General features: G+C 24.3%; 2 protein-coding genes across 2 annotated transcripts; both read right to left on the bottom strand.

Annotated features, from left to right (window-relative positions):
* Window positions 1-8,284: 8,284 nt before the first annotated feature.
* On the bottom strand, window positions 8,285-12,172 carry LOC145937019 (uncharacterized). Its single transcript, XM_083039752.1, has 6 exons — window positions 12,094-12,172; window positions 10,194-10,384; window positions 9,814-10,025; window positions 9,541-9,613; window positions 9,330-9,431; window positions 8,285-8,361 (listed from the first exon to the last, which is right to left on the bottom strand). The coding sequence occupies exons 1-4, from the start codon at window positions 12,163-12,165 to the stop codon at window positions 9,597-9,599; spliced, it is 492 nt and encodes a 163-aa protein (XP_082895878.1). The 5' UTR covers window positions 12,166-12,172; the 3' UTR covers window positions 8,285-8,361; window positions 9,330-9,431; window positions 9,541-9,596.
* An 814-nt stretch (window positions 12,173-12,986) lies between these two features.
* On the bottom strand, window positions 12,987-17,965 carry LOC145937438 (aminopeptidase N-like). The gene is made up of 6 exons (XM_083040456.1): window positions 17,787-17,965; window positions 16,588-17,040; window positions 15,920-16,097; window positions 15,081-15,204; window positions 14,681-14,762; window positions 12,987-13,389 (listed from the first exon to the last, which is right to left on the bottom strand). The coding sequence occupies exons 1-6, from the start codon at window positions 17,963-17,965 to the stop codon at window positions 12,987-12,989; spliced, it is 1,419 nt and encodes a 472-aa protein (XP_082896582.1).
* Window positions 17,966-19,596: the final 1,631 nt, after the last annotated feature.

Here is a 19,596-nt window from a genome sequence, read left to right as displayed (position 1 = left end):
GTCTGTTTGGTACCAAATGATTCTGTAATCAATGTACTATTAAAATGTATAATCGATGAATTTTTGGCTCGTCTTAAAATATTAGAAATCGATACTTTTTTACCGCTGACCCTATGCGACGCAACATTTTTTTATGTATATCAAGATAAAGAATTTGTACGCTGGTGTCTGCATGGTACCAAAAGATGCTGTTATCAATGTACTATTAAAATGTATAATCGATGAATTTTTGGCTCGTCTTAAAATATTAGAAATCGATACTTTTTTACCGCTGACCCTATGCGACGCAACATTTTTTTATGTATATCAAGTTAAAGAATTTGTACGCTGGTGTCTGCATGGTACCAAAAGATGCTGTTATCAATGTACTATTAAAATGTATAATCGATGAATTTTTGGCTCGTCTTAAAATATTAGATATCGATACATTTATGCCGCTGACCCCATGCGACGCAACCTTATTTTACGTATATCAAGTTAAAAAATTTGTATGCTGGTGTCTGTTTGGTACCAAATGATTCTGTAATCAATGTACTATTAAAATGTATAATCGATGAATTTTTGGCTCGTCTTAAAATATTAGAAATCGATACATTTATGCCGCTGACCCCATGCGACGCAACCTTATTTTATGTTTATCGTATTAAAAAATTTGTACGCTGGTGTCTGCATGGTACCAAAAGATTCTGTAATAAATGTATTATTAAAATGTATAATCGATGAATTTTTGGCTGGTCTTAAAATATTAGAAATCGATACTTTTTTACCGCGGACCCTATGCGACGTATACTTATTTTATGTTTATCGTATTAAAAAATTTGTACGCTGGTGTCTGCATGGTACCAAAAGATTCAGTAATCAATGTACTATTAAAATGTATAATCGATGAATTTTTGGCTCGTCTTAAAATATTAGAAATCTATACTTTTTTACCGCTGACCCTATGCGACGCAACTTTATTTTACGTATATCAAGTTAAAAAATTTGTACGCTGGTGTCTGTTTGGTACCAACTGATTCTGTAATCAATGGACTATTAAAATGTATAATCGATGAATTTTTGGCTCGTCTTAAAATATTAGATATTGATACATTTATGCCGCTGACCCCATGCGACGCATCCTTATTTTACGTATATCAAGTTAAAAAATTTGTACGCTGGTGTCTGTTTGGTACCAAATGATTCTGTAATCAATGTACTATTAAAATGTATAATCGATGTATTTTTGGCTCGTCTTAAAATATTAGAAATCGATACTTTTTTACCGCTGACCCTATGCTACGCAACATTTTTTTATGTATATCAAGTTAAAGAATTTGTACGCTGGTGTCTGCATGGTACCAAAAGATGCTATTATCAATGTACTATTAAAATGTATAATCGATGAATTTTTGGCTCGTCTCAAAATATTAGAAATCGATACTTTTTTACCGCTAACCCTATGCGACGCAACATTTTTTTATGTATATCAAGTTAAAGAATTTGTACGCTGGTGTCTGCATGATACCAAAAGATGCTGTTATCAATGTGTTATTAAAATGTATAATCGATGAATTTTTGGCTCGTCTTAAAATATTAGAAATTGATACATTTATGCTGCTGACCCCATGCGACGCATCCTTAATTAATGTATAGCAAATGAAAAAGTTTGTACGCTGTTGTCTGCTTGGTACCAAAAGATTCTGTAATCAATGTACTATTAAAATGTATAAACGATGAATTTTTGGCTCGTCTTAAAATATTAGAAATTGATACTTTTTTGACGCGGACCCTGTGCAACGCATTCTTATTTTATGTTTATCATATTAAAAAATTTGTACGCTGGTGTCTGCATGGTACAGAAGGATACTGTAATCAATGTACTATTAAAATGTATAATCGATGAATTTTTGGCTCGTCTTAAGATATTAGAAATCGATACTTTTTTACCGCTGACCCTATGCGACGCAACTTTATTTTACGTATATCAAGTTAAAAAATTTGTACGCTGGTGTCTGTTTAGTACCAAGTGATTCTGTAATCAATGTACTATTAAAATGTATAATCGATGAATTTTTGGCTCGTCTTAAAATATTAGATATCGATACATTTATGCCGCTGACCCCATGCGACGCATCCTTATTTTACGTATATCAAGTTAAAAAATTTGTACGCTGGTGTCTGCATGGTACCAAAAGATGAAAAGATAAATATTATAATTATTGTATAATATGTAATTAACGTACAAGCTGTGGATCGAAATGCGCTACGAATAATTCGAAACATCATTCTATCTTTGTTCCATATTAGTAGCACATTCTCGACCGCAGCTTATATTGTATAGTTGAAGGAAATAAATGGCGCGCGCGAAGCGCGCGCTTTGTAGTGTTCTAGTATCGTAAAAATGAAATTATTACATGATGAAGCACGAGTCAAATTCTCGCTGAAAAGGTGTTCAATGTCTTTCAAATAAATAATTAAAATGATTAAATTTATCAAACATCTAATTTAATTAATTTATATAAATATTTAAATGCGACCAATATCGTAAAAACGCAATTATTACATAATAAAAAAAGAGTCCAATTCCTAATGAAAATGCATTCAATGTCTTTCAAATAAGTAATTAGAATGAATAAATTTATCACTCATCTAATTTAATTTAATTATATCAATATTTAAATGGGACCACTATCGTAAAAAGCAAATTATTACATAATGAAGCAAGAGTTAAATTCTTAATGAAAATGCATTCAATGTCTTTCAAATAAGTAATTAAAATGATTGAAATGATCTTAGATCTCAGTTATTTAAATTGTACAAATGTATAAATGGAACCAATATCGTAAAAATGAATTTTTTACATAATGAAGCAAGAGTTAAATTCTTAATGAAAATGCATTCAATATCTTTCAAATAAGTAATTAAAAAGATTAAACTTATCACACATCTAATTTAATTAAATTATATAAATATTTAAATGGGACCACTATCGTAAAAAGGAAATTGTTACATAATGAAGCACGAGTCAAATTGTCGCCGAAAATGCATTCAATGTCTTTCAAATAATTAATTAAAATGATTATATTTGTCATACATTTAATTGAATTAAATTATATAAATATTTAAATGAAGCGAATATCGTAAAAATGAAATTATTACATAATGAAGCACGAGTCATATTATTAATGAAAATGCATTCAATGTCTTTCAAATAAGTAATTAAAATGATTAAACTTATCACACATTTAATTTAATTAAATGTGTAAAATTATATAAATATTTAAATGGGACCAATATCGTAAAAATGAAATTATTACATAATGAAGCAAAAGTCAAATTCTTGATGAAAATGCATTCAATGTCTTTCAAATAAGTAATTAGAATGATTAAACTTATCACTTAACTAATTTAATTTAATTATATAAATATTTAAAAGGGACCAATATCGTAAAAATGAAATTATTACATAATGAACCAAGAGTCAAATTCTTGATGAAAATGCATTCAATGTCTTTCATATAAGTTATTAAAATGATTAAACTTATCACACATCTAATTTAATTAAATTATATAAATATTTAATTGGGACCAATATCGTAAAAATGAAATTATTACATAAGCAAGCAAGAGTCAAATTCTGCATGAAAATGCATTCAATGTCTCTCAAATAAGAAATTAAAATGATTAAACTTATCACATATCTAATTTTATTAAATTATATAAATATTTTAATGGAACCAATATCGTAAAAATGAATTTATTACATAAAGAGGCACGAGTCAAATTCTTAATGAAAATGCATTCAATGTCTTTCAAATATGTAATTAAAATGATTAAACTTATCACACATTTAAGTTAATAAATGTGTATAATTATATAAATATTTAAATGGACCAATATCGTAAAAAGGAAATTATTACATAATGAAGCAAGAGTGAAATTCTTGATGAAAATGCATTCAATATCTTTCAAATAAGTAATTAAAATGATTAAACTTATCACACATCTAATTTAATTAAATTATATATATATTTGAATGGAACCAATATCGTAAAAATGAATTTATTACATAATGAAGCACGAGTCAAATTCTTGATGAAAATGCATTCAATGTCTTTTAAATAAGTAATTAAAATGATTAAAATAATCACACATCTGATTTAATTATATTATATAAATATTTTAATTGAATCAATATTATAAAAATGAATTTATTACATAATGAAGCACGAGTCAAATCCTTATGAAAATGCATTTAATGTCTTTCAAATAAGTAATTACAATGATTAAACTTATCACACATTTAATTTAATTAAATGTGTAAAATTATATAAATATTTATATGGGTCCAATATCGTAAAAATGAAATTATTACATAATGAAGCAAGAGTCAAATTCCTGATGAAAATGCATTCAATGTCTTTCAAATAAGTAATTAAAATGATTAAACTTATCACACATCTAATTTAATTAAATTATATAAATATTTAAATGGGACCAATATTGTAAAAATGAAATTATTACATAATGAAGCACTTTCCTTACTCGTTAAATATCTTCTAGAAGCAAATATTGTAAATGTTAATTAATAATATAATTTACCTTATTTAAATATATATTTAAAGTATTACCTATTCGAAAAATAAAATAAAGGCAAATATATATTAATCAGAAATAATATTATTCATCTAAAAAATAATATGTATTTATAAACAAAATATTAAAATATTATGATAACAAGAATTATATAAAAGTTTCGGTTACAAATTTATATAAGACAAATCATAAAAATTGCTGTGTACTTATATTTCACAGCTAGAGAGAAGAGGCTCTAATGTATTAATATAAATGATTGAAAGGAATGGGCTAATAAGAGCCGGTGTGTCGAAAATTAGAAGAAAGCGAAACATGAGGAAATAAAAAGAATAAATACACATGGCTTTGTGTTTTTATTTTCGATATACCGGCTTTTATTTGTCTATCCCTTTTAATCCTTTATATTTCAGCGTAATTCATGTTATGTTAGAAAGTAAAAAATGTTAATGAATATAATATATCACAGATGTCATATTTATTAACATTTTCGCCATAATAGTAATACATATTAATTTAATATTATATTAATAATATCGATATTAATATATCTATGCATACATACACAATCATATATTAAAATATTGTCTCTAATTTGTATTTTGTAATATATACATGTGCATATATGTGTATACGTATGTATAGTATATGTATATATTTAAAAGCATGTATGAGTATATATATGAGTATATATGAAAATGTATAGATATTAATATGTATTAATTTATTTTTAATTATTAATATAGTATTATTACTATAAAAAAAAATTAAAAACAAATTAAAAATGTTAATGAAATATAATATATTTAAAAACGTTTTTAACACAAACATTTTAATAAGAAATTAAAGAATAATATACTTAATTAAATTGAAAATTATTTTGCACAAATAGAAACACTAATTTAAAATCTATAGGTACAACGTCTTTGAGTGTATTAAATTTTTTTGTCACCCGAAGGTCAAGTTCCATGGCAAGAAAATTATTAATTATATTTTATTACATAAATAACCTTCAAGTTATATTAAATAAAAATATAAATTAAACTATAACTTACCTCAGTTTCGTCAAGGTCTCCATCACAATTCATTCCCGGACCTTATTTTTATCTTGTAAAAATAACATAGAATTGTAAGCAAACCATTTGCAAATACATGTAGCTCCAGCTCCAGATTTTTTCATTAAACACTGATTTTCTTTCGTTCTCTATAAAATTGACTTATCAAATTTTTCATTTTTTGTTTCTGCCATATCGACTTTAATAGCCTTGGAAATTTCATTCCAGGCATCTTCTTTTACATTTCTATATTTGTATTTCTTATCAGAAGGTGCCCATAAACACGTGTACTTCCTATATTCTTCAATTAATTTTATGATTAATTCGTTATCCCAGTTTATTTGATTCTGAGACATTTTAATAATGCGACCGTAACCGCGACTTTGTCACTGACAACTGAATATCCACACTGAAGGAACATTTGTTCCTGTTATGACTTGTTGACGCGTGTTGCTCATTTTTCTTTTATCTTTATTGCTTCGAATGGAAACACGCAACAAACGGCAATTTTTGTCGCTGGCAACAGAAACAGTAAGGGACTTTGAGAAACATTCGGCAACAATTAACAACTTTTTTAAGAAACATGAAACATCAACAAAAAGTTGCTCGTTGTTGCTCCAGTGAGGACACAGCTTTAGTAACCTCGATCGCTGGGGCGGCCGCATTTTGCCGCGTGTTTGCATTTGACAGTAGGCCGGGCTAATACGGCGATTTTTAATAATTAATAATTCGTTAACTATTGCGAAAATTACAAGGATAGAAGACTTTTCGACTCAGTTTATTTCGCTTTACATGCACACGAATTTACCTAGTCCCAAACATTCTGGGACAACCTATATAGTTAAATGCCGTAACCGTAAACGTGTGTGTGTGTGTGTGTGTGTGTGTGTGTGTGTGTGTGTGTGTGTGTGTGTGTGTGAGAGAGAGAGATATTTGTATTTATATTAAATGAGATATATATTCTATTTAATAAAGCGAGAGCATTATTTCAATTATTACATCAAACGTCTATTATGCTACTCTCATCTCTCATCGTGTCGATGAATTCTTTTCCGCTCCGAAATCATAATATTGTATAGGTATTTTTATACGTAAAATAAGGATCTGCAAAATTGTCGCTCTCTTCTTTTGTAATGTTTTTCATAATTAAAATTTAAAATATTATATATGTATTTAAATTACATGCGTGAACGCAATTAATTCCGATAGTAAAATTATTATATGACTGTAGGATAATTTAAATAATATTAAAGTTTATTAATTTAACATATATACATATTAAAAATCCTATTTTTATATGTATAAATATAAATGTAATAAGAAAATTGTCAAAATGTCAACAGTTATATCACATTGTAACATGACCAGGACTTGAATGGGTGACCGCTTGGGAACAATCATGTGCCGTTGGCACTATCTTTTTTTTGTACTTACTTCGGCAGTACATTAAAAGTTCAAGTATATTAAAATGATATTAGCAGTATATTAAAAAGAAGATTTTCAAATTTATGTCTTTTTTTTAAATAAAATTGTGTCGCAAATAAAAGTGGCATAATTTGTAATGTTTACTTTTTTTTTTCGTTGAGAACATTTATTAAATTAGACAATGACGCGAGTTCGCAAGGTATTTTTAAAGTAAGACTTTATTTATGTATTAATCTTGTCAAACTAGAATTTAGATTATATTTATACATGTGTGTCAATTAGTTATTTGTAATTTGTATTTAAATGGTTTCTTAATAAAATAGAAAATATATATAAGAATTGTAATATAATTCATCTAATTTATTTTAAATTAAAAAATACATAATAAATAAGTTATATATGATATTTAAAATCTTAATAACACATATTAATATAACACCAATTTGTTAATATATATATATACATATATATAAATATATTTAAATATTAATTAAATATATATGCATATGTATATAGTATTATTATATATATATATATAAACATTAATAATTTCATATAATTTTAAAATTATAATATGTTATATAATATGTTATATTAATATGTATCATTATAATACATATATATTGCACATTAATATACATACATTAATATATGTGTATTAATAATTAAAAATTAATACATTATTTATATACATATATTGATAAACATATATTTTTTTATTACAATAATAAACTTAGAAGATGTAAAAATTAATCAATAAATATTGAAAAATAATATTACACACATAGAAAATATTAAAACTAAACCAAAAAATAATTGAAAAAAAGAATAGTATATATGTATACATTTTGATACATTAATGATTCAACGTAATTATATTCAGCAGACAAATTTCTTTTTACACCTTTAACAAAATTTTATTAAAATTTTTATATTAATTTAGATATAAAAAAACATAATTTCTTATTTAATAATAAATTATATATTTCAAATATTTCATATTTGCAGAACGATGAGAAAATCTATAGGTCGCATACATGAAATATTTTTATAAATGCAAACTTATGGAGTATCATTAATGTATCTAATCATACATAGTTAAAATTATAAGTATGAGCTATGTATAAAAAATAATTTATGGAAAATATAGAAATATAAACGTCATTATTTTTTTATATGTTTAATTGTATATTTCAAACAATAAATTCTGTTTGTTGATTTCCGACAAGCGTCTATTTAGTTTGGTTGTAACTATTTGAATGTGATGCTCCTTTTCTTTTAAATGTTTTATTATGTTTACATCAATCTGAAATGAATTTTTTCAATATAAATCATAATGATAAATTGTCAATAATAAAAAATTATTAATATTAATATTTATTTTTGTATTTTAAAAAAATCTGACGTGACATAATTCCTAATTTCTAATATATTTAAAACTAGATATTATTTCCTAGTATACAGATTGAGTTTTTTTTAAATTGAGACACCTAAATATCTCGAAACCAACGCATTTTTTAAAGAAACAAAAGTTGTTTACTTTAGGGAAGCAAATATAAGAGCATTAATTATTTTTGATTCGATGAACGTCAATTTAAAAAACTCATCCTGTATGTAATATCCCTTCTTCTGTCTAAATAAATGAGCAGAAATTAATATTATCATATTTTTCAAAAAAAGCATATGTTTTTTTGGAAAATTTCCGATATTGTTTTTAGTTTCTATATTAGTCTACATATTTATTATTAAATTTTTTTATTTATGCCCGATTTCTTCATACCTTCCCATTGCTATCTTCCAGATAAAGAAAGATATAAAGAGAGATATTTTTTTAATAAAATTATCGAGAATTCATATAGAAGTGACAAAATTAGGCATTAATAAACGAATTGATTGCATGTAATAATTAAAATATGCGTATCTCATGGATTTCTATATTATGTTGAAATAACATTTGAAATAAAATTAATTAAAAAAACCATTTTCTAAAAGCTTATAAATTTATAAATAGAATTTTGCAAGATCACTAAAACTAAATAAAGAATTTATGTCTACTTTATTTATTAAAAATTATAATCTCGGAAATGTATTTTCAGAAATAATACAAAACGAAAAATATACTTGTTTTCCGCAAAGAGAAATAAAATTAATATTAATTTTTGCTTATCTACTTGAGACACAATAACACTGAAACACTTTACATACGAAAATAAATGAAACTAAAGAAACGATTAATAGTGAGTATATTTTGATAAATGTATTTATAAAATTTACCTCTATTTTTTCAGTTACATTGTAATTGTTGTTATTTTTTTCATGGCTAGCTATTGTAGCATTTCGCAAATTTTCCACCTTTTCTTCCAGAGACTCAAGTAACTGTAAAATAGATTATTTTGATATATTCACATTAATATTAATTTATAGATTTATATCGCACAATAAGAGTCATTTAACATTTATACATATAAACATATTAAATTTTTACCTGATTGAGTAGTTTCTCAGAATACAAATGATTAATAATAACTGTTATTGCTGCATTCATATGGACACTATTTCTATAAAAACAAAATAGTAGATGTATATATATATATATATATATAATATACGCAAAGTTCAAAATAATATATATTTATAAAAAAAGTGTAACATTACATAAGTTTTATATCGTCAACATTATGGAATAGGAACTTAAGTAGGTTAGTATTTCTTCCCTGCTTTGTAATAACAACAAAAATATAATATATTTCATTCACACCATATTTCTCCCAAATATTATCCTTTGAGTATGTATATTGATATATAAGATTTGGGTACTCAAAGCATGCCAGATACTCTATAAATTTAATGTCAGATATTTTCAATCCCAGCTCGTACGTTGCCCACCAAGTGGAAGTGAGTGTCTTACTAGATTCGGATTTTAGCATCAAACCTTTACAATATGTCCATTCTTTCCACCACGGCAAAATTCTACGAAATTTAATAGAAAACAAAATTCTATAATATTATATAAAGGCATATCTTAATTTTATATTTTCAGTCGGAGAATTTATTATACATTGTATAAGAGATTTGCAAAGAAATTTAACTAAAGAAGAATTATGTGTACTATTTAAATGTATTAAAAAAAAAAATTACTTGTATCTTTCTGGATTTGTGAGATGTCGTTCCAACTTCCGATTGGCTATATCTCTGCATGTGGGAACATCAAGAATACATGCCCATTTTGCAGCCTCTTGCCTTAAAGGTTTTATTAAATCGTCTTCATTGGGAACTTCTTCGTATTCAATCTTTTCAAGCAGTGCATGTAATATAGTCTGCACTTTTTGCTAAAAGTTGAGATAAATATTTTATATTAAAAAATATTAATATATATTAAAATTTATATTTTTATTACTATAGGAAAAAATATCATGATGGGCAAAGGAAATAAAATGACAAAATGGGCTACAAATAAAAATTGATAATTCTTCTAAATGCCAAACTTATTAAAAATTTTTAAAATATAAATAATCTGTTATATATAATTTGATTTCTCTCTTCCTCTCTCTCTCTCTCTCGATTATAATTTAATGTCAATATATCAACATGACCATTGATAATATAATAAAAAATATATTTTGAATATAATCCGTATATATAATTTTTTAATAATTTTAAATATTTTTTATCAAAAAATTTCTCTTGAAAAAATTTATATAAAGTTTGTGTAAAACTATTGTATAATATAACTAAAAATATAAATACATATATAAATACATATTAATAATTAATTATTCTAGTATATTGTTCACATTACATCATTTGTATGAAAAAATAAGTATGTGTAAATAAAATAATACAAAGTAAAATAACGAATATCATATGCGCACAAGATAATAAATCTTGTTAAATAATTGTTTTCATTCTACATCTAATTTTTAATTTAATATATTTAATTATAAATAAAGATTTTTGTGTTTGTTCTTATTCTATGTCTTTGATTTTAATTGTTAAGATTTATTATAAGAATACATTATAATTAAATTTGTGTTTTTATTTTTATTTATGTTTTTCAAACATTATATAGCCAAATGATAAAAAAAGCATAATTAAAAATCTGTTAATCTAATTTTTTTTAATTTTAATTATTTTGTAAATATCAGTGTCTTTGACTATTTGTAAATTATTTTTGATCCAATAAAATAATATAAATAAACATAACTGTGAATTTTTTAAGCTATATTTTTCTTGTGACAATTGTTTATACGAAATAAAACATTAATTAATTTAAAAGAAAACTACAGTTGTAGATTAATGTAATATAGAATAAAATAAATTTTCGTCCACCGAAAGACTAAGTTTTCTTTTAAATTAATTAATGTTTTATTTTATATGTAATTGAAATTGATGCTAAAAAGCAGCTTTTGTATATTAATAATATTTTTTTCGGACATCACAAAGATATTTTACATGTTGTTGTAATCGATCATCAGAAAAACGACTTAAAATTTTATATATGATTTTAATGTAATCAATGGTGAAAACAATTATATTGTTTTAAAATTTGTTTTTATGGTAATAAAGTATTACTAAATAGTATATCTCTATATTAAAAAATATAAAAGCTGAGAAACATAATGTTTAATAACTCGAATCACACCGTTGAATCTTTAATTCAATTTTTTGTGCAAAAACTTAAGTCAACTTAAGTTGTTTTTCGAGCAAACGGCTCATATACATTCTATACAGAAATCTGAGCGATTAACTGTGAATTTAACGCGCAATGACATCGACAGCGCACTATTGACGCGTTGGTGGCGGTGCGCCGTTGAAACCGCGCAATACAAAATATTATTTTAAGATCTTAAAATAGTTAGGAAATTAGCGAAACTGAATAGATTTATTGTTTAGATGAATAATAAACAGTGGCAAGCGAATTTTAAAAAACGACTTAAGTCGACTTAAGTCGTTCTTCGAGCGAACGGCTCAAATACTTAATATGTATTTAATATGTATTTAATATGTATTATTAAATTGACAAGAAATCTGCTAATACCTTGAGAGAATAAGATGTCATGAGTGATTTAAATGGAATGACACTCGACATGTATTCCAAAGCTTTGAACATAGGATACCATGCCACATAATCAATTTCGTTTCTTAAATAATGTGTAATATTCCAGAAGATGTCGGAATCGAGTTGGTTTATTATCATAAAGTGAAAAGCGTCATCAATAATTTGCGCACGATTGAGAACGTGTATTTTCTCAAAAGATTGATCTGGGAGGTTTAGATAATCCGAAATTTTTATCCAATTTGTGTCTTCGTAATTCACGCGATAATATCCTGTTAAATAACAAATTTTTGCATTATTTTTTTTCTAATGGATATTTATTAAAACACCAAAATATTTTCAAGCATGTACGTATAGTTCCTTTTACATACAAGTGTATAAAAAATGTATTAAAAATTAGAAGTAATGTAAATAAGAAGTAAATTGTAAAGTATTAATTAATTTGCACCAATATTAAAAATTGTATAATAAATTATAACAAATTTAATTGAATATAAAGTTTTATTTAAAATTAAATTAAAATTTATTTTTAATTTGTAATAAGAATTCATTGCATATATCATGGCTAACAAAAATCTTGTATAAATATTTAAATTTATATTACGAGAGAATATTATTAAACTTATCGTATACGAGATCAGATACTAAGCTGTTATTCATTATTATATAAACAGTTTTTGTACAATAATTAATTAATTAATTAATTTTATATTAATAACATTTGTAATGAAACATCTTAAATCATAATTTACAATAAATCATAATATTTTATATGGTAAATAGAATACTTAAAATTTGTATAAAATAATACGGATGAAGTAACATAAAACGTTAATTGTGTAGAATACACAGAAAAATGATAAATAATAAATTGATTAATATTTACCTGTTTGTTGTATATTGGCTATCACCCAACCATCTTCTTCGTAATTTAAATTATATGTAAGAGACGGCATAGATTCCTCTATAAAGCGAGTTTTGAAGCGAGCATCTGAAAGACTAAAATTGGGTACTTTCTGCGTAATACAGTTTACAGGTATAGCATAAACAGGATTAATAGATTTATTATAATTTTTTAGGTTCAGTGTGATCATGATTTTATCAAACTGTAGTCCCTTGTAATGTAGTACATTCACAGTATAAGTTCTCTGATTTATCCATTTATCTGTTTTATTTATCATGTTTGTCCAGTGTAGTTTGTTCTCTTCTTTTATACCAATCTCTGATTTACTTAGATATTTATCCATAAGTGGACTCAACTTATGTTGACTTAACACCCTAAATTTATAAAATAAATTCTAGCATTAATAATTATGAAGGAATTATTGTAAGTCTTGTTGGATATTATTATCAAAAAATTATTAAAATTTTATATTAAGTTAAATTAACATTTTGCATTTCTTGTTTATTACTCATTTATTTACTCATATAATTTAAAAACAATTTAATAATTTTATTTAAACTATAATTTATACTTAAAAATAATAAAATTTGATTAAATTTGTAAAAGTTAATTAGACATGTAACTAAATAGTAAATAGAACATAAATTATATTCGAAATAAACCCAGCGTGAAATGTTGGTCAAATCAACGTCGCGCGCGCGCGCGATTCGTCGTCGAACACTTCTCGCTAGGAAGATTGTAAATATAAATTGTAATGTGTAATATTTAGAAAATATTGTTTAAAATAAACAGAGCATAAGTTAATAACAATAACATAGTTCGACAAAAAAAATTTTTGTCAAGTAACTTTAAGTAGATGCTTGAGTATAGATGCTTCTCTCTCTCTCTCTCTTATAGATTTTCGACTACAAAAAACAATGCCGCTTCCAAATTACTTTATTACGTCAGGTAATAAATCACTAACTGTCACCAAAATAATAATAGTAGGCCAATGTTCTATTTACACACAGATTCCTCATTAGCAAGGAATATAAAATTGTCTCATAAATAGAAAAAATGTTGGCATGTTAAGAATATTGTGAAAAGAACAGCAGAGGCATTTATTTCATGCTTGGCAAGATTAGTGAAAACGAATAGTCGGATTTCAATGTTATTTGGTACTGCTTTTTCTTTAATAAAATATTGTAATTTTATTTAAAATGTTTGAAAGAAATACAACTCGAAAATGACTGAAACAAATTTTTCAAAATTAAAGAAGTTTTATTAAATTCCAATGTGAGAAAATATTTTATTTATAATTTTTGTTTTAATAAATCACATTAAAATTTTAACAACATAATAGCAAAAATTTGTTTAGTTAATGAATATATTTATTATATTATATATACTTTTTCCTCTAAATCGCTCTAATTTCTCATCTTAAAATTCAAAATAACTTAAAAACCTGCTGTGATAGAGTAATTTGGACAGCGGAATTGGTTTTTTGTAGCCAAAAATCTATAAGAAACATCTACTCTGATTAAAGTTACCGACAAAAATTTTTTTGTCGGCCTGTGTAATTAGAAACAAAAATACTTTATAAAACTTATAATTTATTATGTTATACTTAATGTGTTCTGCTTTTTATCGTAAAATATAATTGTTATATTATAGTATATTACTTACTTGTCTTTTATTAAGTGGAAAGTACCATTCCAAAATACCGGTTCAGGAAGTCCGTATTGCAACATACGCATCATAATAATTACTATAACAATTTACACAGCAAAAATATGATTAATTATATGTAACTTATTATGTTTGATTTGCTATATTTAACATAAATTTATTACTGTATCCATTTGTGAAAACATCTAATTTGTTAAAGAATTAATATTATACATACAAGCAAAATAAATATATGCATTTATATATACATAAAGAGATACACATTTAAAATATAAATATGTATTTTGTTATAATGAGATTTATATATGTTTAAAATCCAATTAAAGTTTCTACAGTTTATTTCTTTCTTTATAACATGTTCACAAAACGAGTAATTCTCAATTATAATGTGTCATACCTTTAACATGAGGAATTGTAGAAGACCAGTTGAAGTTTGACATATCGTAACTAGTGTCTATATGAAGGTATTGACGTTGTTGTTGGACCACAAACAAATCTATTATCCGAGATGCTGGGATAGCCTGTAGAAAAAAGTTTTGACGTAATTATATATCGATATGACAAAAATACTTCCATTAGCAATATGCAGTAGCGCTTTCTATATATATCTAAAGGAAATATTATTATTTAATAATGTTTATTATTACATAATTTAATAAATTATTATTTAATAAATAATAAATTATATTATTTATTTTAAAGTTTTTAAATATATAATAATAGAGCGTCTCTCTCTCTCTCTCTCTCTCTCTCTCTCTCTCTCTCTCTCTCCAGAATAATATATAGTATAACTTTTTAATAAAATCTATTAAAATTATTTGAAAATTCTATTTAACACACATATTTAACACAATTTACATTACAGATCTCTCTTTATTAATTTACTGTAAGAATATGTATCACATTTTTAGCTATTATCTATTTTAATTTTAATGAATTAATTTAAAAGAATTTTAAATATGATTAAAGCATAGCGATTTAAACAAAATGATAATAAAAATGCAAAAATATTTAATATTGTATTGATATGTATGTCGCACAATTATTTATAAAATTAACCTTTCTATAAAAAATTTTTTTAGAAAATATCGAACTTTTATAAAAGAAAATGATATACAAAATTTTATGTATTAAGTAAAAAGATAAATATATATAAAGTGTCTACAACATATCTTATTAAAATATTGCAATTGCTTGTAAGTAAGACAATTAGCATTAAATATAGTTTAAAGTTACCTCATGAAGGATAACTGTTCCACAAAATCTTAGAAGACCATCTACAAACCAAAATGGTGATGACGGATGTATATCATGAAGAATAAATTCCTTTATCATTTTATGTACTATTACTTGGGCTACTTCGTTCTTACGCACAACGGGATCCAATATTTTATCATACATAATATCACTCTCTCTAAAGATTATAAAAAATAGTTTTAAAAAATTTTTATTTATGTTAAAAATTTGCAGTTTTACGTAGTAAATATATACCTATACCGTAGTATATATATATATATATATATATATATATATATATATATATACTGATATTTGACTGAAACCAATACAAGTACATATGTATAAGAATATATGCATATAATATGTATCTACATTTTAAATTGCAAATTTAGGTGTTGAAAAATAAAAGAATTTAATTTTTGTTATTAATTTGTTTCTTAAAAAATATTCAGATAAAAATCATATTTATATCTTAATAATGTAATTTTAGATATTAATAATTGTGTTTTGTTATTTAATTAGATATGTTGAGAGCCTTATTTAAATTTATTTAAATATAATAATATCAAATTTATTTTCTAATATTTATGTAAATATGTTATGTTTTTCATATTATTATTAATTATTTGATTAAAATTAATATGTGTTCAATCATATGTGCTTACCTGTAAAGAATTAATCCCAAATTTACGATGCCTACGTCTTGAAAATGCGGAATCACAAGATGATCCACTGTGTGATGTGCTCTTACATCTTTCCATGCTTTTCTTTTCCAGAAAAATGTGACATCCTTAATAACGTCATATGCAAATGTTAAGCGCGATTCGGAGGAGTTTTTGTAGCACATTGTAACTAAGTAAACACTTTGAACAGCTTTGCAAGTGAAATTAGTCACTATTCCCGCTAAGAGATAAGTGGGCAATACAGGTGTGATTTGGTAGCGTGTAAACATTATGTCTTCATCATTCACACCCTGTATTACTACCGGCATATTTGACAAAGCCCAATAATTACGATGATGTTGTATAGTAATATCGTAGGTAGTAGAGATAAATTCGCCCAAGCACGGAAACAGTCTTCGACCCCCAAGTATATGAAAATGCGTTGGCATTAACCACCTATTATTATTATATATTTTAAATACAAGAATCAGATAAATATTTTAAAAAATTTAAATATTTTAATAATTTTTTATTATTATCACACTCAATTATAATATTTTGCGTTACATCGCATAATATTAGTATATATATTTTTTATATTATTGTGATATAATGTTTACTTCAATATTTGTGGATATAAAATAAATTATGTAATTATTTTTAATCTTTTAAATTTATATATATATATATATATATAATATATCTGTACTTTTTTTAGATAAACTTCCGAAAACGACCCACGATCGATTGCTTTTAAATTAAAAATTTTTTAAAAACACTGTAAATGATGTCAAAAATGAGTGTCATTAAGATTATTTCTTTTGGAAGTGAGAATATTATATTTTCCGGGATAGTTTTCGAGATATCAAATTTCAAAAGTCGTAATAAATCAAAACTTTAGAAAATCGAAGTCAGTCCTAATAACGCTTTGCGTGAAAAGTTATAAACCCATGTGGAACCTTGTTTAGAATTATGAAATATATTTCAGAAAATAATAAGAGAGAGAACATTATAAAGCGAAAGTTTCATATTAACTAATCATATTAATTAGGTATATCAATAAATTCAATTAATACACGATTCCATGCATGTCATGACAAAACTATTAATTTAATGTAATAATAATATATGTATATATGTTTCTCTAATAAATAATGTTTATAATTTAATGCTACATATTCAACATTTTAACAGTTACTCACCAATTATCTTTCCCTTTGTAGAAGGTTGTTAAATTTGTATCATTAGCTATAATACTGTAAAATTTCATATTCAAACTATAATGTCCCGGTGATAGCTCATTCGCGAAAATCAACTCGATAAATTCCATTCCAGGATTGTACAAAGGTTTTATTGGTTTTATTGGTTTATAAACGATCATTTCTTCATTGTTATAGCGATATCTTGGTGGACTATCAGAAAGCCATATTTCATATATATATTTTACTTCTGAGTATAATTTTATCTTGCTTGTTGTTGCAGAAAGCTGAATACTAACATTGCTTTCGCCGTAGAATATATTTTGTTCAATACGTGGTGTAATCGAAATATTATAACGATGTACTATCATATTATGCGTATAGTTGAGTTTATTTTGTTTCTCTTTTTCATTTATCTGGGAGGAGGTAAGATATGCCGTTGCAGCAAAAAATGTTAAACCGCAACTTAATAATAGTTTGAGAAATACCATGTTAATCTTTGCACCAGATACCTGCTGAATTATTTCTTTGTTAGAAAGAAAAGACAAATATATAAATATTGATCATAATATGAGAACATTGAAAAGTTCTTTCTCTATCATAAGTTTTGCTTAAATACATAGCTAAAATAAGGTTTATGAAATATTTTTAAACATCTCTTTCGATTTTGAAGATCATAAATCATATGATAAATCATATGAATGACATATTTTTAATAAAACAAAAATAATTTAATACTGAATATTAATTACAAATATCTAAACACAATTAACGTAATAATAAATATTTTTAATAAAAACAATTTTATTATTATGTTACTTTAATTCTGTATAGATAAAATCAATTTATTCAAATTCTCTTTTTAATGAAAACTCGTACTGCAAAAAATATAATCTTGGTTTTATCTCGTCGAATTCTTCTAAGATAATAATATTTCCGATATATTGTCATTGATAAAATATAAATTTATTTGATAAAGAAAACTTAAACGGATTATTAATTATTAAATTAAAAATTTAAAAATCTTCAGTTTTAACGGAAAATCATGTTGAATCCGCAACAAAGCAATTGTCGTTATAAAGTTAAATATATTAATTCATACACGTTTCAAAACTCATATGTTGTTTATTTTGTTTTTTCTGTATCTGTTTTGATGATATGATCAATACGAGTTATATTTATTTATTCTGTATTCTATACATGTTCAGCTGTTACTTATTTAGCGAGATAAAATTTATTCAAATTTTTTAATATAGCTTTTATAATTAAATGGAATCAAAAGCAAATCAAGCACAATTATTTTAATAATAATTATTAGTAATGTATTAAATTATATTTATATTCATTATCAATAATATATAAATATGTATATATATATATATATTGTGTGTGTGTGTGTGTGTGTGTATGTGTGTGTGTGTGTGTGTGTGTAATAACAAAATTTAATACTTATTTTTTTATGTTTACATTTACGTTAAATTTAATGTAATTTTACAGACTATAGTGTAGATTTTTATTATAAAATATGTAGAACCAAATTGATAACGATATCACATTTTAAATATGTATATTATTAATTGATAGTAAATGAACATCTGTTACATTTTATTTAAAATATATAAAATAAATGTGATGTAATATTTTTAATTTTAAGAAAAGCATCTTGTTCAATTTTATATTTTCATGAGTCACATAAGTTATTGAAACATATACACATTATATAAAAAAATGTACGAAAAGTACACGTTCAAATCGGTATTTTATATTAAAACTGTTAAAGATGATTTTGAGAAAATAAAATTATGTTTATTAT

Source organism: Prenolepis imparis, unplaced genomic scaffold (genome assembly GCF_030444845.1).
Source record: "Prenolepis imparis isolate NDT839.2.m4 unplaced genomic scaffold, iyPreImpa1.0 SCAF_6, whole genome shotgun sequence".
Lineage (NCBI taxonomy): Eukaryota > Metazoa > Arthropoda > Insecta > Hymenoptera > Formicidae > Prenolepis > Prenolepis imparis.
Note: the sequence above shows the minus strand (reverse complement) of the source record. Positions and strands in the feature narration are given on the sequence as shown.